The sequence below is a fragment of the Staurois parvus genome, unplaced genomic scaffold, assembly GCF_062004578.1.
Source record: "Staurois parvus isolate SC_StPar_1 unplaced genomic scaffold, SC_StPar_1.0 ptg000363l, whole genome shotgun sequence".
Classification (NCBI taxonomy): domain Eukaryota; kingdom Metazoa; phylum Chordata; class Amphibia; order Anura; family Ranidae; genus Staurois; species Staurois parvus.
In genome coordinates this window covers 470,359-493,194 of record NW_028318159.1, presented here as the reverse complement: position 1 = coordinate 493,194, position 22,836 = coordinate 470,359, and the positions used below count along the sequence as shown (strand labels likewise).

The window sequence follows — 22,836 nt, the reverse complement described above, 5'->3', positions numbered from 1 at the left end:
TGCTCTCCCCGGACCCTGCATTCACTATATCTGCTTTCCCCGGACCCTGCATTCACTATATCCACTCTCCCAGGACCCCGCATTCACTATATCCGTTCTCCCAGGACCCCGCATTCACTATATCCGCTTTCCCCGGACCCCGCATTCACTATATCCGCTCTCCCCGGACCCCGCATTCACTATATCCGTTCTCCCAGGACCTCGCATTCACTATATCCGCTCTCCCCGGACCTCGCATTCACTATATCCGCTCTCCCCGGACCTCGCATTCACTATATCCGCTCTCCCAGGACCTCGCATTCACTATATCTGCTCTCCCTGGACCTTGCATTCACTATATCTACTCTCCCTGGACCTCGCATTCACTATATCCGCTCTCCCCGGACCCCGCATTCACTATATCCGGTCTCCCTGGACCCTGCATTTACTATATCCGCTCTCCCCGGACCCTGCATTCACTATATCTGCTCTCCCTGGACCCTACATTCACTATATCCGCTCTCCCAGGACCCCGCATTCACTATATCCGCTCTCCCCGGACCCCGCATTCACTATATCCGCTCTCCCCGGACCCCGCATTCACTATATCCGCTCTCCCCGGACCCCGCATTCACTATATCTGCTCTCCCCGGACCCCGCATTCACTATTTCTGCTATCCCTGGACCCTGCATTTACTATATCCGCTCTCCCAGGACCTCGCATTTACTATATCCGCTCTCCCAGGACCTCGCATTCACTATATCCGCTCTCCGCGGACCTCGCATTCACTATATCCGCTCTCCGCGGACCTCGCATTCACTATAGCTGCTCTCCCTGGACCCCGCATTCACTATAGCTGCTCTCCCTGGACCCCGCATTCACTATAGCTGCTCTCCCTGGACCCCGCATTCACTATAGCTGCTCTCCCTGGACCCCGCATTCACTATAGCTGCTCTCCCTGGACCCCGCATTCACTATAGCTGCTCTCCCTGGACCCCGCATTCACTATAGCTGCTCTCCCTGGACCCCGCATTCACTATAGCTGCTCTCCCTGGACCCCGCATTCACTATAGCTGCTCTCCCTGGACCCCGCATTCACTATATCTGGTCTCCCTGGACCCCGCATTCACTATATCTGGTCTCCCCAGACCCTGCATTCAATATATCCGGTCTTCCACAGTACACACCACAAGGAAATGCAATTATTTTAGTAAATACAAACTGCTAAATACCTTTTCTCATCAGCAGTATATAACAGTCTTTTGATTTCTATTAGTGTCCAGCAAAGCAATAGTTAAAGCTTGTAGGAGGCATTTTCTTTCTGCTCTAGGAGGATGCAGAACCCTTGATCTCTGTCTGAAAAGGGCTGATTGGCCCTGTGCTGATCATATTTACCCTCCCAAGGAAAAAAAAAATAAACCCCTTTAGCAATACACACTAAACTGAGCATGTGCAAAATGCCTACAGATCAGTCTGTCTTATCAGAAGATAAGAGGTGGTCTCTTGAAAAAAGGAGGAACAGAGCAGAAAGGATCAATCAGCCTTTTTCAAAAATGCAGAGGATTAACCCCTTAGGTTCCACAGTGAGTATAACAAGCACGCTTTACTGCATCTACAGACTGATTGTACTGTTGTGGGTTTAGTAACACTTTAATGTTTACATTTTATAGTCTATAGGGTCACCATGTTACCATCTGATATTATGCTGTTTGTACAACTTTATATCATATGAGGACCTACCCAATGTATCCAGTCAGTTTGTATCCAATTAGGCAATGGAGGTAAAGAAGATTGTAAGATCAGACTGTACTGTGTGTGGGGAGCTTTAAGTAAGCTACAGACTATACAATATTCTTTCCTTCCACTACGGGTGGAAAGACAGACAATTGCTCAATCCCCCCATCAACACAGTCAGAATGGATGGGGGAATCACTCCTGCCGCACAACTGTGTTCTGCCAACAGGAAGCCTTCCCTGCCAGCAGAACACTGATCACTGTTAGCTGCTATAGACCTCCAGCAGTGATCGAATGCAAAAAGTCCCAGAGGACGGTTGTACTGAATGTGATTGACGGATCAACTTCAGTACAACCAGCCTGCCCATAGATGGGTCAGATCTCGGCTGGTCCTTACTAAACCTGTCCATATTTGATCCACTTATGGCCAGATGTAGAAAAAGTCTAATTTATTGCTGATAACAGAGTTAGAGATGATCCGAAGATTTAGACAATTGAATGTTAATCTGTCCCAGAATATGATTGTCTCAGTCAGTCCTGTTATACTCACTGTAAGTCCTCTATCCGGCTTGTTGTCAAAGCCGCCATCAGATCCCTGAAATGAGGACCCTCCAGATTGTTCCAGGACAGGTCCAGTGTCCTCAGTGTTGGGTTATTTCTTATTCCAGATGCCAGGTGGGGGCAGGAACTGTCTGTCAGCTGATTACCAACCAATCTGTAGAAGAAGAGAAGAATGTTACCAGAAGGAAATGAATCCCCCCCCCCCCCCCACCAGGAATGAATGGAACTATTCTCTACATGGATGGAACTCATTTCTCTTTATTGGAATCATTTATATTCCATCACTTTATAAATCTCCAGGAAATAGAATTTTATAAGACAAATGTTATAATGGAGTAGACCCCCCAATATTGTCCTCCATGTGTAGAGACGGTGATATCTCCATACACAGGATGAGCACAGAATACCACTGACATGACTCGTATTGTGCTATCATCTCCTTGTGTATGGAGCATGAATGGGATCAGCAGACAGTGTGAGGCCGGAATCAGCATTGCTAGTGATTGGACGGGAGGATTGTATCTGATATTCTATTTATCTCTGCTGATCAGAGCTCTGTACTCATAGGAAGTCATGGGGGACCCCCTGACACTGAATAGTAGATGTGTAGTAATGGGGGATCCCTGACACTGAATAGTGGCTGGTTATGTTAGGTGATCGGAAGCTCATTTGAGGCTCTAATTGCCAGTGGCGTAGCATGAGGGGGGGCAGCCGATGCAGTCGCCCCATGCGCAACATTTAAAGGAGACCAAAAATTAGTCCCTGGCCAGCGTCCGGGTGACATTGTTCGGGCTGCAGAGACCCAAGGGCAGCACACTACTCTCACCATTCAGAGCAGTTCTTGCCGGTGACACAGGCAGCGCCTCGGGCAGAGTTGGGGGGAAATAGGAGGTGGGGGAGGCCATTATCTCTGGAAGTGGAGGCAGCAGCTTGTTCCTGGTCATGGTGCGCTGAGCAGTACTGAGCAGGTCTGTGCAACTGCAACATACAAATAATGACAGGAGTATAATGGGGGTGGGGGCAGGTACCCCACCCAACCCCATCACCTGTCATAGAGGGATCCAATTCTCCATCCCTAGCTATGTCATCCTGGACATCCCAGTACACTTTTCAGTTTTTCAGTCCAGTCATCTCCAGGGAGGCTCAGCACCACACACCATTCTGGCATTCTCCTCTTGGTACCATGCAGTGATCTGCGTGGGTTCCATGCTTTCTTCCTGGGGTTCACAGACTATCTGGCCAGGGAAATCCCGGACAAGCCCCCACATGTATCACTACCCCCTTAGGAGTTGCTGAATTGTTTTCAGGTTCCCTGTGGATCTGGACCCCACTCTGAAAGCCCAACCCCCGCTGACATCACAGTACACTCTTAACTGAAATAAATCACCACCAGAAAGTGAATTCTCACACTGATTGAAGTAAACTAGTAAGAGGTTTATAGCCAACTTCAATGTGACTTGGTTACACAGCATGAACAGAATTAGAATATGTAAAATCAATTGTTACTTGTGTTGATTTGATCTTAAGGAAAACTAACCCACTAGTTTTCAGAAACTAACCCAATACCTTCAACCTGAGGTGGTCTTAAAAGTCCCCAGTGAGCAGGTAGCATTATTAGGTAGACTTGCTCACTTTAGGCCCTCAGGACCTGATGGCAAGGAGATAGCCTGAAATAAGGAAAAGAGCTCTTTACCCCAAAACAACCAATATTCTTTAAAGGCAATGAAGAGTCTTCTACGCACGTTTTAGGGCCCAGTTTGTGCGCAGTGAAGAGAAGTGTGGACTGTAACTCTCTGAGGAACAGTGTAATAACACTCCCCCTGCAAGCATTACAAATGTAATGTTCCTTTAGGGCACTAGTCACTTCCGAGTCTAAAGCAACAAGTGGCCAATCTGGTAAAAGGGATTGTTGGCACAGGGCAACTCTTCTTTGGGCTACAAGACTTTTGGAGCAATAGGGAAATGGCCTCTTTAGCAGAGTGAATTGATGATGATGGTGACACAGTGGTGGTTTGGCCTGTGGACCGACTGTCCTGCTATCAGTTCTGATGGTAAGGCTGTGCTAAGTGTAATCAGATGATGGTGGCTAAAGGAACTAGGCCGCAACTTCTAATAACTGTGTGCAATGCCCGCAACTGCGTGCAGGAAAATAGCAAAGGTGGAGCAGGTGTCAGTGTTCCCTGTCCTTGATAATGATGGGATGGCTTTTAATTAATTTTGGCAGTTTTCTCTCTCCCCTTCGATAAGGCCTCCACACACTCTCCGGTCCTGCCTGCAGCATTCCGTCTGGTTACCTGCTAGCAGATTAGCTTTCTCCATGATGCGGCAAGGTCAGTGATCAGCAGATTCTCCTTGTCTCTTGTCTTTCTCTCTTTAACCAAGCTCGTCCGGTCCTCCCACAGTCAATGCACTTCTCTCTCCAGATCTCTCCCCTCTCACTTTATGTCACATCTCTCAGGCTTTCATATATATATACTGCCCCGCCCACACGCAAGCTCCTCTGGGAAATGTAGTTCTTTACTACACTGTCCCCTAGCTAGATTTTGCAGTTTAGCATACAAGATCCATGGGGCTGCTCTACAGAGTGTGAATGCCACTGTTCTGCAGGACACTGCCATCATGTGTTTGTTTGAACATCCTGCATCCACTTGTAGCAGGGTATTAAAAAAAAAAAAAAAACACATAGACAAGTTCTTGTTGGGAAAAAAAACATTTTAAGCAACAGACAGCATCGATTCATGAAAGACAGAAGTTGTGAGACAAATCTGATTTCTTTTTATGAGGAAGTGAGCAAAATCTTAGACAAGGGAGTGGCTGTGGTATGCTTGGACAGAGGGGTGGCTGTGGACGTGGTATACTTGGACAGAGGATTTGTTTGGATCCCTCAAGAGTACAAGCTAGCCTCTCCTCAGATCCACCCATTGCCTCTAGGCCTTTCTCCAAAGCTCTAGAGAAAGGGGAAATTCCAGAGGGGCTGGCCTGTAGAACCTCTCCACTCCTGACCACTATTTGACTTCCTGATTATTGCACCCAGACTGCTACTCAGCCCTCCTCTCTATCAATCAGGACTCTAGCTCCCCCTAGCTATCTAGGAGGGTACTGCACTAGTATGTACAGTTGTGTTCAAAATAATAGCAGTGTGTTGAAAAAAGTGAATAACGCTGAAAATCCTTCTAATAGCTTTTATTTCCATACACACAAATGCATTGGGAACACGACACATTCTATTCCAAATCAAAACATACAGAAAAATATATCAAATTTGCGTTGTTCCTCTAAAACAAATTGAAGAAAAGTGAATATTAGATTGTTCAAAAAAATAGCAGTATTTGTATTGTTCTTTACAAACTCAAACATTCACCATATAAACTGAAAAATGTTTGAAGATTTTGCTTTCCTTTGAATCACTTAATGAATATTTGGTTGTAGTCGCACTGTTTCTGAGAACTGCTGTACATCTGTGTTGCATGGAGTCACCCAACTTCTTGCCCCTGTGATCAGGTATTCCAGCCCAGGATGATTGGACGACATTCCACAGTTCTTCTCTATTTCTTGGTTTGGCCTCAGAAATGGCATTTTTGATGTCACCCCACAAGTTTTCTATTGGATGAAGATCCGGGGATTGGGCTGGCCACTCCATAACGTCAATCTTGTTGGTCTGGAACCAAGATGTTGCACGTTTACTGGTGTGTTTGGGGTCATTGTCTTGTTGGAACACCCATTTCAAGGGCATTTCCTCTTCAGCATAAGGCAGCATGACCTCTTCAAGTATTCTGATGTATTCAAACCAGGGGCGGACCGACAACTCATGGGGCCTCTGGGCAACAGGGGATCATGGGGCCCCTGTGTCCTTGCCCAAACTCAAAAAAGCCTATGAAAAAGGTACCAGGGGCATCTCATGGGGCCCCCTACTGACCCCAGGCCCTCAGGCAGTGCCCGAGTTTCCAAATGGTCAGTCCGCCCCAATTCAAACTGATCCATGATCCCTGGTATGCGATAAATAGGCCCAACACCGTAGTATGAGAAACATCCCCATATCATGATGCTTGCACCACCATGCGTCACTGTCTTCACAGTGTACTGTGGCTTGAATTCAGTGTTTGGGGGTCGTCTGACAAACTGTCTCCGCCCACTAGACCCAAAAAGAACAATCTTACTTTCATCAGTCCACAAAATGTTGCGCCATTTCTCTTTAGGCCAGTCAATGTGCTCTTTGGCAGATTGTAATTTCTTCAGCACACGTCTTTTTTCCAACAGTGGGACTTTGCGGGGACTTCTTGCAGATAGCTTGGCTTCACATCGGCGTCTTCTAATTGTAACAGTCCTCACAGGGAACGTCACACCTTCTTTGATCTTCCTGGAGATGATTGTTGGCTGAGTCCGCCCCATTTTGGCTATTCTTCTATCTATTGGAATGGTAGTTTTTCACTTTCTTCCACGTCTTTCAGGTTTTGTTTGCCATTTTAAAGCATTTGCGATCATTTTAGCTGAGCAGCCGATCATTTTCTGCACTTCTTTATATGTTTTCCCCTCTCCAATCAACTTTTTAATCAAGGTACGCTGTTCTTCTGAACAATGTCTGGAACGACCCATTTTCTTCAGAATTTCAGAGAGAAATGCACTGTAACCAGCATGTCCAACATTTGCTGCCTTCCTTCCTTAAATAAGGGCAATAATTGCCACCTGATTTTCAAAGAATGAATGACCTCACTAATAGAACTCCACACTGCTGTTATTTTGAACACGCCCCTTTCAATGAGTGATTCAATGACACAGAATCAGCAGCATGCATGTCATGACTGTTGGGTCTGTTGGATTTCTATTACTCTACTACACCTGCTAGTAAATTATTTTCCATGTAGAAATATCATTTCTACCAAAAACAGTGATTGATCCGGTTAGTGATGTCTGACTGCTATTATTTTGAACACAACTGTGAGTTAGGGATCTTAGATTTTAAGCTCCATGTGGGCAGGGACTGATGTGAATGTACAATGTACAATATTGTGTGTGTATAATATAAACAATAAAAATATGAGCGCTGGGTGACAAGAAAAAACACAGATAGGAGCAGCCAGCATAGAAGAGGAAACAACCTCAGATCCTCCAAGAAATGCCAAAAATAAAAGTACAAATGCGGCGCTATATAGTATTTACAGTATGCAGGTGGTATCTCACAGTATTAAAACTTATTTGATATAGTACATGCGGATTAATGTGACTGAGGTGACACAGTGAGCAATAATTAACTTTCGTGACTGCTGTGACTGTGGCACTATATAATATTAACAGTATGCAAAAGGTATCTCACAGTAACAAAACTTATTGGATATAGTTCATGCGGAGTGATGTGACCGTGGAGACACAGTGAGCAATGATTAACATTCGTGACTGCTGTGGCTGGAAACGATGAGCATACTATGCACCGACCAGATAGTATCACACAGTAACGTAAACTTGTAGGATATAGTTCATGCGAAGTAATGTGACTGCGGTGACACAAAGAACAGCAGATAACTTTCGTGACTGCTGTGGCTGGAAACAATGAGCATACTATGCACTAACCAGATAGCACAGGTAAATGTGCGTTGGAGTATATAAGACCTACTCCTTGGTACTCTGGGGGTGGGAACTCAGCATGCGGATGTGATCATCAGGTGGGGGTGCTTCACCAGCTGTCATCTATCCAAAGCAGGTTTCCACATCTCAGGTTAACTGTCCAGCAGTACAATTTCCAGCCATCAGGGGGATCATGCATTCAGATGGGAACCAAGAAAGGATCCTTCAGGATAAGGACTCTCAGTGCCAAAAAAATGAGCCCAGAGAGAAAAGAACTCCAATAGTGTAGTATGTTTAATGATCACAAAAGAGTAACATCAAGGTATAGGTAAAAGAGTAGAACCAGCACTTCCATCTGAGGTATTTTGTAGGTCATGTGGTTAGTATTCCATGAGAAAGGGTATCTCTCTAACGCCTTTCGTGTAATAACACATTTTCAAAGGGCAAACTACCTCAGATGTAAGTGCTGGTTCTACTCTTTTACCTGTACCTTGATGTTACTCCCATAGATCAGATTCTGCTGCCTCTACTCATCTGTACATTTGATGTAACAATCTGATACATTCACACAGATACCTATAGAGTCCACATATAACAGACAACAAGAAGCACCAACAATTTGTAACTTCTCCAGAGCTGCTCCCATCCTTTGAAACTCCCTTCCCCAATGCCATCTATCTTCTACTCTGAAAAGATGAGTTTTCGGGAATCATCTAAAAGTGGACAGAGAGGCCTATCCTGCCCCCAACTAACAACTATACATGTATTTTGTCCATTAGCCCATCAACCACAGTTATTACCTCTTGAATCTCTCGACCCGCCCTCTTAGATTGTAAGCTCTAACAAGCCGGGCCCTCTGATCCCTCATGAATTAAATTGTATTGTAATTGTGCTGTCTGCCCTTATGTTGTGAATCCCTGCATAAACTGTAGGCACTATATAAATCCAATATAATAATAATAATTTCTCTGGGGAAATTTATGAACATTTTATTATTCATAGTTAATATTTACCTTAGACTCTTGATGTTGTGTAGAGCCGGTACAAGTTTTCTCAATACTTCACTCTGAATATTACATGAATGTAGATTTACTTCTCTCTCTCTGCAGGATTGAAGGATAAAGGACAGCACAGAGCAGTCCAGAGGGCTGAGGGGGACACTGGAAAAGTCAATGTTGTTTGATCCAATACATTTTGACACCAGAGCCTTATTCCTGCTCTCATGGAGATAGTAGAATACATTAAGAAGATCTCTGTTGCTTCTTATGGATGTGTCAGGTCTATGTTCTGGTATTTTCTTCTGGATCCAGGTGATGACATGTCTGGCAGCCTGAGTAGACAATTCTCCCACATGAGACTTTAACATGGATCTAGTAGAAGAGTCTGAGAAACCGCAGAGGAAACGGAGGAATATTTCGGCACGGCCGTCTTTGTAAGATTCAGTCCCATCAAGTGTTTCCTGTAATCTGTCAGCATTATAGTCAATAAAATGGACTAAAGCAGCAAAAAACTCCTGAAGAGTGAGATGTAAGAAGGTGTAATCCACATCAGGGGGCTGACCAGATTCCATCAGGAAAGATGAAAAGAGATGTTTATCATTTCTCACACTGAATGACTCCAGATGACGCTCATCAAATACAATCATGTGATTCATGACTCCATGTTCTGCCATCCGCCCCATAGATGTCAGCAGTTCCCGGGCAGTGTGAGCACCATCTGTATTCTGGCTGTGATTGGCCAGAATGTTGGAGACAAAAGTCACAAAGAGTTGTGTCACTGTTTTGGGTAATGATGTCATCAGCTGATCAGTGATTGTTGGTTGGGCTCTAAAGCACATTGATAACACTGTACAGATGATCCAGCAGTATGCTGGGATATAACAGAAAGTGTACAGCGTGTCATTCTCCTGCACATAATGAAAAGCCTTCTCTGACCATTCCTCATTTCCAAAGAAATTATTGAAGAAGTTCCGTCTGTCTTCATGGGGAAATCCCATGATCTCCACTATTCTCTGGAAAACATCGGTATTAACTGATGCCAGTCTGGTTGGGCGGCTGGTCATCAGTACAGAGCAACTCTTAAGAAGACTCTGCCTCACCAAACTGACCACAATCTCATCAAAATGTGTTCTCTGTTTTCGATTGGACAGTTTACTTGATCTGAAATCCACTTGATGAATACTTTCATCCAAGCCATCAAATATAAACAGAAGTCTCTCTGGATCTTGTAAAATATCTCCAATCTGACCCTCCAGATACGGATATTGTTGAAGAATCATCTCCTCCAAGCTGACCTCTCCCAGTCTATTAAGGTCCCGGAATCTGAAGAAGAAGACAAAGGCAAATCTCTGGTAGTGTTTTCCAGTCGCCCAGTCATAGACAAACTTCTGCATCAGTGTGGTCTTCCCTATTCCTGGCACTCCGCTCACCATTACTGCATGTGGTATACATTGTGACTGGTGGTTCCATCGGAACAGCCTGTTGGGTGAAATATGTTCCAGTCTAGTCTGTGTTTCCTTCAAGCATTCCTCATGTTTTACCCCGGTCTGTATTATCTCATTCTGGGGACGCTGCCGGAACTGATCAGTGGAGACTACAATCAGCTTCACATAACGCTCATTGATGAGGAATCTTTGTGGTTCCAGGGTAGTTCCTGGGGGTCTATGCTCCACTAGAGTCTCAGTCTTCTTCATCAGATGATGTTTGTGCTTTTCATGAATATCTGCGAATATAATGGAAATATTTTTGATGGGTTAAAACAGTAGTTGAGAAAGTATAAGCAGTACTCCCAGTGGAAGGGGTACTGTTAGAGGCTGCCTCTTCTGCCCTTCAAACTTCAATGTGTCCCCTTGGTCTCCTCCCACATATTCCCAATAAGTACCCTATGCTGCCTCTTCTATACTCTGTGGTTAGTGTTGGCATCTCCGGCTCCAGGATTTCTCAGGTGAGATCACACCTGACTAGAGATACTTTACTATGCAGACATTAATCAGAATAGGACCTCCAGCTAATTACAGCTCTTTTTGCAGCTCTGAGATTTCATGTTTGAATACCATAAGCTTCTAAGGGAGATGATGCTGGAAGCTGAAAAGTTGTGTTGATAAAAGCCACGTTATTCAGGAACTCCCACCTTTCACCATGCCAACCAACCACAATACTGCACTTTGTATGGTAGGAGAAGGACAATAAAGCACACACCCCCATCCTCTACAGTAACCTCAATATAATTTAAATTCATCAAATTAATAAAATTAAATGTGAATATACTGTAATGATATACGATGATCCAGATATTAAAAATGCATCTTTGACCAAGAATTTCTATGAACATAAAATAATAAAAGCAAGAATAGAATATTGGCCACTTTCCAGCTACCTAATGTATATGTGTGCCAGCGAGGTGGGTGGGCCGTATCGTCCATGCGTCACACATATGCATCTATGGTGCACCTCTGTTCTGTGGGGAAAGCACTACTAGCGCACTGACTGAGCAGTCACTATTTATAAATGGGAGGTAGTGGGGGTTCCTAATCATGTGACTGCTGTAACAGCTAATCACAGAGATCACATTACCAGGAACTCAACTTCTGCCTTCTGTCACTCAGAGCCCAATAAAGAGGTGTTGGTGAAAGGATAAAAAGAATCGGTGGTCATAGGAGAATGTTGTCTTCTAATTTTTCATTTTAAGTGTATGTTACCCAAACATTTCATATTCCCGATATTTGTCTGTTGTACCATAGGCAGTACTTGTGATAAAATGTCTCCTGTTCTCTTTGTATTGCTTCCTTTGTGAGAAATACCTGGTGTTCCCGCCAGTCCCTTTGCTTTCCTATTTCAAATCTATTTCTTCCTTCCCAGCACTGTCAGCCATAAAGAAATACTTATAGATAAAAATGATTTTTTCCTAAGGATACGCGTCTTTCTATATATGCATTTTTTACCTAAATTTGTATTCTTACCCATTTATCCTATATATATCAGATTTTATATGTTTATTGTAACATCATTTACTACTGCATTTTACTTGACTGATCACCACGGACACTATTGTATTTAGATTCTGCCCGTGATACACTTTATTGTTTGGCATTTGCCTTTTGAGCTGTTTAGCTGATATTTTCATGCTTTTACTTGATGCACTTTACTGTTTTACTCAGCTCATTACATTCATGATGCACTTTACCATATTGTTTGATTTTTAGATTTCGCATTTACTAATGTTTTCTGCACTTTTATGTGTTGCATTTTACCATTCCGCAATATATATATATAATTATTACATCGGGTTTATATAGCTCCAAAGGGTTTGCTCAGCGCTGTACAATAGAAGGGGGGGACAATACATGAAACAGCACAGTAACAACGAACAGCACACGAGGGGTTCGAGGGCCCTACTCTTTCGAGCTTACAATCTAGGAGCGAGGGGGTAGTGGTACAGGAAGAAGTGGCTGTGGGGGATGGAGTGGAGTGAGGAATGAAGGAGGATGGCTGTTAGGTAAGGGTGGGGTAGGCTTCCCTGAAGAGGTGGGTTTTCAGGGAGCGCCTGAAGGTGAGGAGGGAAGGCGACAATCTGATGGATTGGGGTAGTGAGTTCCAGAGGATGGGGGAGGACCTGGAGACGTCTTGTAGTCGTGCGTGGGAGGAGACCAGGGAGCAAGACAGAAAGAGGTCCTGTGAGGAGCGAAGGGTACGGGTAGGGCGGTACTTGGGGATCAGGTTGGTGAGGTAGTTAGGGGCAGTGTTGTGAATGGCTTTGTAGGTCAGGGTTAGCAGTTTGAATTTGATGCATTGGGCAATTGGGAGCCAGTGGAGGGATAGGCATAGGGGGGTGGCAGAGGTGGAGCGGTTGGTGAGGTGGATGAGTCTAGCCGCTGAGTTCAGGATGGTCTGGAGCTGGGATAGCCTGCGCTGGGGTAGGCCGGTGAGAAGGGAATTGCAGTAGTCAAGACGTGAGATAATCAGGGAGTGTACTAGTAGTTTAGTGGTGTCTGGGGTAAGGAAGGAGCGTATCTTGGAGATGTTGCAGAGGTGGAGCCTGCATGTGTTTGTAAGTGATTTGACATGAGGTTGGAAGGAAAGGTTTGAGTCCAAAGTGACGCCATATATATATAAAAATATATATATTTTTTTATATATATTTTTTTAGCGCTGCATTTTCTTACATATACTATTGTAGGGGATTATTCACCTTGTGTGCTGGCTGCTCCCCAGATATCGCCAGCGCTCACCTATATATTAGATTTTGTATTCTTACTTGTTCTGTGTCTGCTGTCTTGTTGAATGATAGGGAGAGATTTCCTAAAACTGGAGCACTCAGAATCTGGTGCAGCTGTGCATGGGAGCCAATCAGCTTCTAACTTCAGCTTGTTCAGTTAAAGAATAAGTTCACCTTTTGGACAAAAATAATAAATGCACATTTTTTTGCAGGTAAAAAAATGTGCATTTATTATTATTGTCCAAAGGAGCCTGGAAAGCATTGCACCGGCGATCAGTAGATCTCTGCTATCATGCAGGTCTCCTGCAGATCTGTCAAAATATCTGCTTGGCCGTACGGGATGTACGGGGTGGACGGGATAGAACAGGGTATACTGGGTGTACAGGATGTAGGAGATGGTATGGGATGTACGGGGTGTGTACTGGATGTACGGGATGGTATGGAATGTTCTGGATGTACGGGGTGTACTGGATGTATGGGATGTACAGGATGTAGGGGATATACAGGGTGTAGGGATGTACAGGATGTAGGAGATATACGGGGTGTACTGGATGTATTGGGTGTACGAGATGTACGGGGTGTACAGGCATGTACGGGATATATGGGGTGTACAGATGTACGGGGTGTGTACTGGATGTACGGGATGGTATGGAATGTTCTGGATGTACGGGGTGTACTGGATGTATGGGATGTACAGGATGTAGGGGATATACAGGGTGTAGGGATGTACGGGATGTACAGGATGTAGGAGATATACGGGGTGTACTGGATGTATTGGGTGTACGAGATGTACGGGGTGTACAGGCATGTACGGGATATATGGGGTGTACAGATGTAAGCCGTGTACCGGGGTGGGCTCCCCAGGATACAGTGAAGTCACGAACGAGGAAAGCAATCTCAGCACCAGCTTTTGCCACAACAGAATATTACATAGATGTGGCAAATAAACACAACCCCAAATGCTGGGAACATACAATAAATTTACATACACCCAGCCCAAATGCTGAGACCCTTGTGCTGCACAGCACGGCGCCTTCTGATGGATGAAGGTAGAAAGTGTAGTAATATACCTACTGGCGGACACAACTAAGCTGCCACACCTTACCTGTTATTACCCTAAAAGAACAAGAATCAGTGTATGGGTGTATGGTATAGGCTAGCCTGCGGTGCAGCACAACGACTTACAATCTTACACAAATCTACAGTATTCCCCCTCCCATAACTGGTCCTGTAGCACGTGTCTGAGTATTCCTTCTGAGCAAAACGCCAGTCTGGCTTGAGTTTGTAGATTTTTATCAGCTCTCCAATGTGAAATGTCACTTTAAGTTGTGGAGTCCTTCCAATGATCAGTAACAACACTTGTCGCCTGACACAGAGACCCTAACTAACTAACTATAGGCCTGGACTCAGTCTCTAGGCGCCAACACTGAAATGAGGTGCGTGCACGATCTTACTGACCCGGGTCTGCTTTGCATCCGCTGGTGACTCTGACCAGAACAAACGTCTCTTCAACAGGCATGCGATGTCATCAGCAGTATATGTTGCTTTGCTCCTCTGTCGTCATCAACTTCCTGGTAGCAAATCTTCCTTTCTTTGAGCAGGGTTAGCGTCTTCAACACCATCAGCTTCACTCAAGTGAATTTCTGATTACGGAGGGCCGTCATCACAGCTGGATGGCAACGAATTCTCAAAGTCACTCAGCCGTTTTCTCTCTCTCTAGCATGGCTGCTCTCTCTCCTTTTTCCTGTTCACTCTCCAAGTGTAAAAACCCCACCCCTTCATGAATAAAGAAATCTCTATGCAGTCTGAGGCTGTGTTAGAACAAAACAGTGACATCTTGTGGCTAAACTGCAGAATGTCAGTCAAAACATTTTTAATTTACTTCAATCAGTGTTCAAACAATGAAAGCTGTTTCCCCATCTCACACAGACAAGCAGATATACTGACAGGAATCTTCAATGAACTGTGGAGTGCCGTGGTAGTTCATTGAACACTACAAGTCCACGGCTGCTAAGGCTGATGGATCTTGTAGTTCATTCATTCATTCATTACAAAAATCCAGCAGAATCTGATCCCATGTTTTATAAGATATAATGTGTTTTGTTTCTTTTACCTCTCAGCTCCGGAGTCAGCGAGTGTCCGAGTTCATCCAGCAGAATCTGATCCACCAGACGATCACCTATACAGAGGAATAGAAGATGACCGGTCTGAGTCATGTATGATTGAAGCTGACATTTCACAAACTACACATTAGATTTATGTCCAAACAAAAGAAAATACATTAAAGCTGAACTCGGGGATAAGGAAATATTGTGTGAATATATTCATCCTGTGTATTGTTCCTTGAATCTTGGTATGCTTGTGTTCTTCCAGATCTCTGCAGTAATCAGCGTGAGACTTTAGTCTGTGCAGGAGTTTTCTGTAATAAAGACCGCTCACTGCTGCTCCCTCTCCTCTAAGCCGGCCATATACGGGTTGAACTTCAAAAGAATTTTCTTTCATAAAATTTTGCAAGAATTTTCATTCTAATTTTGCACCATTAGTGGGCCACAGAAATGCCCGATTTTGTGCCACCATCGGATTTGAGTTCTTGGGCATGTTGGAAATTTTTTGAAAAACGGATGAATTTCTAATCAATGATAGGAGAATCGTGTGAGAAATATAATCAAAAAATAAATTAAGCCGACCATACACGGGTCGATTTCCGAAATAATATTACAAGAATTTTCATTCGAATTTCACAACATTTGTGGGGCCACAGAAACAGACTATTTTCATGCGACCATTTGAGTGGCCAAATCAAATTTGAGTGATGAGGCATGTTGGAAATGTTTTTGAAAAATGAACAAAGTTCTCATTAATGATGGTAGAATCGTGCAAGGAATATAATCAAAAAAGAAATGAGCATGAGCTGTGATCTGGAAAGAAAAGAAAACTCCTGGCCACAAAAATTCTTTTCTGCAGCAATAATGAGGTGAATTGAAGGCTTGGTTGGTCGAATTTCGAAATCAATGGTGGCACCATCAGATTACAAAATGCATGAAATTTCTGGTTTTCTAAAGAAAATTTGTTCGGAATTTGACCCGTGTATGGCCTGCATAGCACCAATTGTCACAGTGAAATATTTTAGTAGTGTTGTGTTACAGTATTTGATTTATTATTATTTCTCTGTGACCATCACTTGTTTATCATTGCTCTTTGTCTTTAAGCTGCCTCCTCCTGTCTAAGCGGAGCTCTTTCTCTGACTGAACTTGTGTGAACACCTCCCCCCTGCCTCTCTCTGTAATCATTCCACTGTACCCTGTGTTCCTGAATGCATCTTTCCATAAGGCTTACAGCAGTAATGTTTTTCTATCTATGATTATTCTCCATTAAACGGAACATTCAAATGGGTTTCCTCATCTGACTTCCTCAACATGTGAGTTTACTCATTGAGTTAAACTGTCTGATCTGATGCAAGAGATACATCCAACACCATGTGGTATAGCTGTATACATCGCTAGAGATAAAGTTTATTGTCCTGTAGTCGAGTCAGAACAAGTAATGAGGAGACCAGACAAGCTTTTCAGAAGATAGAGGTTTAGGAGTAATGTGGTCACATGATTTACATTCCACAAAAAAGATATTGGTAGAAAGTCTGTCTATCATGGCCGTGGATGGGGGGTACCACTAGTCCTCCTGTACGGGGCCCAAGCAGCTGGGTGAATCGGATGTGGGCAGGGAGGGTGATCTGCATTGGCAGGGGGGCAATTACTGGAACCAATCCCTTGTATGGCTCTCAGGGCCGGGACAAGGGGTGAGCAAGAGGGGCGGCTGCCCTGGGCACAGTGGTTTTCTGTAGGGATGGGGGCTCCTTCCATCAGTTACAAGCCTGACAGGAGTAGTGGCAGTGATTTTAACAAGTGTGTGACAGCTGGACATAGGATCCTCTAAGCTTACACATTATAAACCGGGACAGGGGGACGCATTTGGCCTGCCCTCTTCTTCTATCCCTTCTGCTGGCTTTCAGTTGCTGCAGAGAGAGCCATACAGGGGATTGGTTCTAGTAATTGCCTCCTGCTGCACCCAATGATCATCGTCCCTGTGCACAATACATTTCCCCCTGCTGGCCAGGCCCCCCCTGTGTGGCCCCACCCCCATAGTGCTTCCGGCTTCCCTCCTCTTCTTCCCATTGGCAGCTGTGACACACAATAGGATCCTTCAGGATCAGGGTGGATTTGATTTAATTCACAAGTATAAAGGCTAGTACATAAAATATTATGTAATAATAATCGAGCCTTTTCACTAGTGACAGCGAGGTTTTCTGTATGGAAATGGGAAGGAGAGAAACTCTGTCAGAGAGGAAAAGAGAGGAGAACAATGATAGTGTAGTTTGCCAACAATGGAGTTAAACTTGGCATAATTGGTGTCGATCATTATTTTGGGTTGATTAATGTTGATCATTATTTTATCACAATGTTGACTGATAACACAAAGTCCTGTTACCTCTCTGTGTCATCTCATCCAGAACGGCCAATAAATTTGGATGATCTTTCTTTAACATATAGAGACATTCCCAGAGTCCAATCACAGCTTCTCTTCCCCGATCCTGAATGTCTTGTAACAAGGTGCGAGAGAAGGAAGAGCGATCTTTTTCCATTGACAGGTATTTCTGCAAAAAGACATCTTATGATTGTTCCATTACCACATTTAGAAATGTAATTTCAATATATTGTGTTTTATTAGGTAAAACATAAAACAATAATTCTGGTTGCTCTGACTGTTTTGTTCAGAAAAGTAAATCCTGTCATAGTGAAGTTATACTGCCTGAACTCTGCCTGACTTTTGTGTGCTTTTTCAGAATGGCTCCTCCTAACACCAGTTGATGTAATAGGATCAGGGTTTTTTGTCAGCGAGAACACGGGGGAACGCAGTTCCAGTACCTCTAGCACTTAAAGTGTTACTAAACCCCGGACCCTGCATTCACTATATCTGTTCTCCCCAGACCCTGCATTCACTATATCCGCTCTCCCCGGACCCTGCATTCACTATATCTGCTCTCCCAGAACCCTGCATTTACTATATCCGCTCTCCCCGGACCCTGCATTCACTATATCCGCTCTCCCTGGACCCTGCATTCACTATATCCGCTCTCCCTGGACCCTGCATTCACTATATCCGCTCTCCCTGGACCCTGCATTCACTATATCCGCTCTCCCTGGACCCTGCATTCACTATATCTGCTCTCCCCGGATCCGGTATTCACTATATCTGCTCTCCCCGGATCCGGTATTCACAATATCTGCTCTCCTTGGACCCCGCATTCACTATATTCACTCTCCCCGGACCCTGCATTCATTATATCCGCTCTCCCCGGACCTCGCATTAACTATATCAGCTCTCCCCGGACCCCGCATTCACTATATCAGGTCTCCCAGGACCCTGCATTCATTATATCCGGTCTCCCCGGACCCCGCATTCACTATATTAGGTCTCCCAGGACCCCTCTTTCACTATATCTGTTCTCTCCGGACCCCGCATTCACTATATCTGCTCTCCCTGGACTCTGCATTCACTATATCCGCTCTCCCTGGACTCCGCATTCACTATATACGCTCTCCCCAGACCCTGCATTCACTATATCCACTCTCCTCGGACCCTGCATTCACTATATCCGCTCTCCCCGAACCACGCATTCACTATATCTGGTCACCATGGACCCTGCATTCGCTATATCCGCTCTCCCTGGACCCCGCATTCACTATATCCGCTCTCCACAGACCCTGCATTCACTATATCCGCTCTTCCCAGACCCCGTATTCACTATATCAGCTCTCCCCGGACCCCGCATTCACTATATCAGGTCTCCCAGGACCCTGCATTCATTATATCCGGTCTCCCCGGACCCCGCATTCACTATATTAGGTCTCCCAGGACCCCTCATTCACTATATCTGTTCTCTCCGGACCCCGCATTCATTATATCTGCTCTCCCTGGACTCTGCATTCACTATATCCGCTCTCCCTGGACTCCGCATTCACTATATACGCTCTCCCCAGACCCTGCATTCACTATATCCACTCTCCTCGGACCCTGCATTCACTATATCCGCTCTCCCCGAACCACGCATTCACTATATCTGGTCACCATGGACCCTGCATTCGCTATATCCGCTCTCCCTGGACCCCGCATTCACTATATCCGCTCTCCACAGACCCTGCATTCACTATATCCGCTCTTCCCAGACCCCGTATTCACTATATCCGTTCTCCCCGGACCCCGCATTCACTATATCTGGTCTCCCCGGATCCCGCATTCACTATATCCGCTCTCCCCGAACCACGCATTCACTATATCTGGTCACCACGGACCCCGCATTCACTATATCCGCTCTCCCTGGTCCCCGCATTCACTATATCCGCTCTCCCTGTACCCTGCATTTACTATATCTGGTCTCCCTGAACCCTGCATTCACTATATCCGCTCTCCCACAGTACACAGAACATGGAAATGCAATTATTTTAGTAAATATAAACTGCTAAATACCTTTTCTCATCAGCAGTAAATAGCAGTCTTGGGACTTCTATCAGTGCCCAGCAGAGCACTGGTTAAAGCTTGTAGGAGAAGTTTTCTTTGTGCTCTAGGAGGATGCAGACCTCTGTCTGAGCAGTGCTGATTGGCCCAAGGAAAAAAAAAACTTCTCTAGCAATACACACCAAGCTGAGCATGTACAAAATGCCTATGTTTAAGTCTGTCTTATCAGGAGATAAGTGGTAGTCACTTGAAAAAGGGGAGGAACAGAGAAGACAGGATCAAATGGCCTTTTTACACAATGCAAAGGATTGACCCCTTAGGTTCCACAGTGAGTATAACAAGCATGCTTTACTGTATCTACAGACTGATTGTACTGTTGTGGGTTTAGTAACACTTTAATGTATGTAATGGCAAAGGAGGCTGGAAGGTATATTGATGCTGGCTGCTGGGGATCTGTTGTCACTGGAGGGTATATATTTTTGCATGGTAAATTGTTGCTGGAGAGGGATCTATTGTTGACGGAAATTAATCTATTGTTGATGGAGAGGGATCTATTGTTTCTGGGAGGTCAGTTCTTGCCGGAGGAGATCTACAGTACTGTTGAGGGAGGAGTCTATTGATGGTTGCTGATGGGAGTCTTTTCTTGCTGGGGTGTAATTTAGCTGTGATGGTCCATTGTTGCTGGGGGAATCTATTGTTGCTAGGGTGGGGGGGGGGCTAATGTTGCTGGCTGCAGAGTATTTTACTTTTTTTCTTGTTATCATGAACAAATTCCATACAAAATAATACTTGGCTCTGTGTTCTCTAAAAGGAGCTGTACTTGGGAGGTGAGTAGGGGGTGGAACCAAGGGACGGTGCTCAGAGGTGGGTAGGGGGTGGAACCAAGGGACGGTGCTCAGAGGTGGGTAGGGGGTGGAACCAAGGGACGGTGCTCAGAGGTGGGTAGGGGGTGGAACCAAGGGACGGTGCTCAGAGGTGGGTAGGGGGTGGAACCAAGGGACGGTGCTCAGAGGTGGGTAGGGGGTGGAAATAAGGGGTTTCTGCACCTATTCTCTGAGAAAAAAAGGCCCTGAATATGATATAGCTGATTTTCTTCTAATGGATCCCGAGGTTGTTCATTTGTTCTTACTGCAGGTCTATTTCACATAATTGCTGCTGTGCTCTCTGCAGCTCTCCCCAGTCAGCAGGGAGTGTGAGTTTTGCTGATTGGACAGTTCTAACTCTGATTCAGCATAAGGCATGTCTGATCTGTGCAGAGAGACCACTGCTTCTACATGAGTCACAGGGGTCCTTCTCTGCTGTCTAATGGTCAAAGAAAGGTTGTTGTTGGAGCTGGAAGTGCTTTATAACAAAAAACAAACTGTAAGCATATATTATTTTATTGCTTTACAGCATTTAATAGAAAGGTTCAACTCCCGCAGATCGCTTAGAGCAGAACTTTCAGAATTCAGGGAATTGGGAACATGGAGGTCAGTGTGATTATCTCACTTCTTATTCACTTTTACATGGAGTTGATTATAAGGCATGTGATCAGCAGGTCAAACAGACATAATGATCACTCGACTGCCTTTTTTTTATACCTTTTTTGCATATTTTAAATTACATTTTTGTTTCTTTTTTTAATTTTTTAAAAGCTTTTAATTCTAGATGCTACAAAACATCCATTCAATGTTGCCAGGCCAGTCATGCTCATAGCTTTCAAAAGAAAACTTTTTTAAAAAAATAATTTTGAGACAATTATTGGAAAAATTTCACAGCAAAATCAAGTTAGCCGATATTTGCTGCTCATCCCCAATAAACATGCAGAGAGCGATAGGAAGAGGTATCACCCAGATGGAAGAAAAATATATTTGAAATATAATTTAAAAATATTCTTCCCAAATATATTGACATATATTTGAAATACTACAATTTTGGCCGTATACAGTATGTATTTCAAAATATATTTCAATACATATATATATATATATATATATATACACTGCATGTTGAAATGCGTTTTTTATATATTACAAAATATATGAAAAATATTTTAAAAAATATATATTTTTTAAATATTTTTCAGAATTTAACATATTAAAAAGTAATTTTAACATATATTTGTAAATGCATTCCAAAAATGTAGATTAAATGTATTTTTAAAGACATACGTTATATTTGAAAATGTATTTTTAAAAATATTTTTCATATGTTTTGTAGGAAAAACGCATTTCAACATATATATGTATGTATACAACATATATATTAAAAGATATTGAATAGGGCCAAAATTGTAATATTTCAAATATATGTCAATATATTTGGGAAGAATATTTTTTAAATATATTTCAGATATATTTTTCTTCCATGTGGGCATGTCTAACATGCATATGGAGTTATGGATGTGAGGCTTTTGTGATGTGAAAACAAACAAAATAACACCGTGGGTAACGTACTCATACAGCCATCTTTGCGGTTTAAAAAAAAAATTATATTCTGGTGGCAACAGTTGTGTAAATGGCTTTAAAAGTTGTATGTGGGATGTAATGAAGTGCTGATATGATCACATTTATCTTGTGGATTTATTATAAAGTTCAGTTATTTATGATCAGTATGGAGTGATTTGGTGTACAATTATAAAGGATTGGATGTTTTATATGGAGTTCCCCTGTACCACACACACTGTATTTTACTGTATGAAATGTAGAAATATCTTACATCCGTGTTTAAAACTTCCCGAGATTGTAGTTCTACCAGGATGGAATGAGGGTTCATGTTCTCCAGGATGCAGGTCAGATCATCTCTGTAATACTCGTATATCCTCCTCAGTGATGGATCGTCATACGCAGACAGTTGACGGCGGAAGTTTCTGATGTCATCTAGAAAAAGCAGAGAGAATCACATTTTCTGGCCTTCCTAAAACCAGCTTTATAAATGCTGTGAATTTACTTCCACCGCAAACTTTTACTTCTATGCTGGATCAATGCTCTGCAATCGGAGGGATGTAACAAAACGTAGGCCCGCAGCCAAAAAAATTAAAAATAAGCGCAGGGAGGACATGACTAGGGGGAATAGAGGGACAACAGAGGGTTAAATGATGGGTAGGAAGTTTTTGGGTATTATGGCTTACCTTATTGGATGAGGGATGTTGGGGAGGGTCTCCCTGGGAGGAAAAAGAGTGTCTGACCTCAGGAAGTCCAGTGGGGGGATTTTGGAAGAAGAAGAAGCTTCCCACCCTCCCTCCCCTTTGTGCTTTGATTTGGATTGCCACGGCAGCCTTGGCGGTGGTTGGTCTC

At 43.8% G+C, this 22,836-nt stretch overlaps 1 protein-coding gene and 1 long non-coding RNA gene across 2 annotated transcripts in view; one reads left to right on the top strand and one right to left on the bottom strand.

Annotated features, from left to right (window-relative positions):
* LOC149456342 (uncharacterized) overlaps positions 1-15,356 on the top strand; it is a 75,175-nt gene extending 59,819 nt beyond the window's left edge. The window contains exon 2 of the long non-coding RNA XR_016313900.1: positions 15,169-15,356. This is a non-coding gene — a long non-coding RNA (uncharacterized LOC149456342). The remainder of the gene's footprint in view (positions 1-15,168) is intronic.
* LOC149456341 (NACHT, LRR and PYD domains-containing protein 3-like) overlaps positions 1-22,836 on the bottom strand; it is a 48,710-nt gene that overhangs the window by 11,654 nt on the left and 14,220 nt on the right. Inside the window, exons 3-7 of the mRNA XM_089685154.1 lie at positions 22,259-22,419; positions 17,534-17,699; positions 15,162-15,227; positions 8,848-10,555; positions 2,265-2,429 (exon numbers count right to left, since the gene is read on the bottom strand). Of these exons, the coding sequence (XP_089541280.1) occupies positions 2,265-2,429; positions 8,848-10,555; positions 15,162-15,227; positions 17,534-17,699; positions 22,259-22,419 (2,266 nt within the window). The remainder of the gene's footprint in view (positions 1-2,264; positions 2,430-8,847; positions 10,556-15,161; positions 15,228-17,533; positions 17,700-22,258; positions 22,420-22,836) is intronic.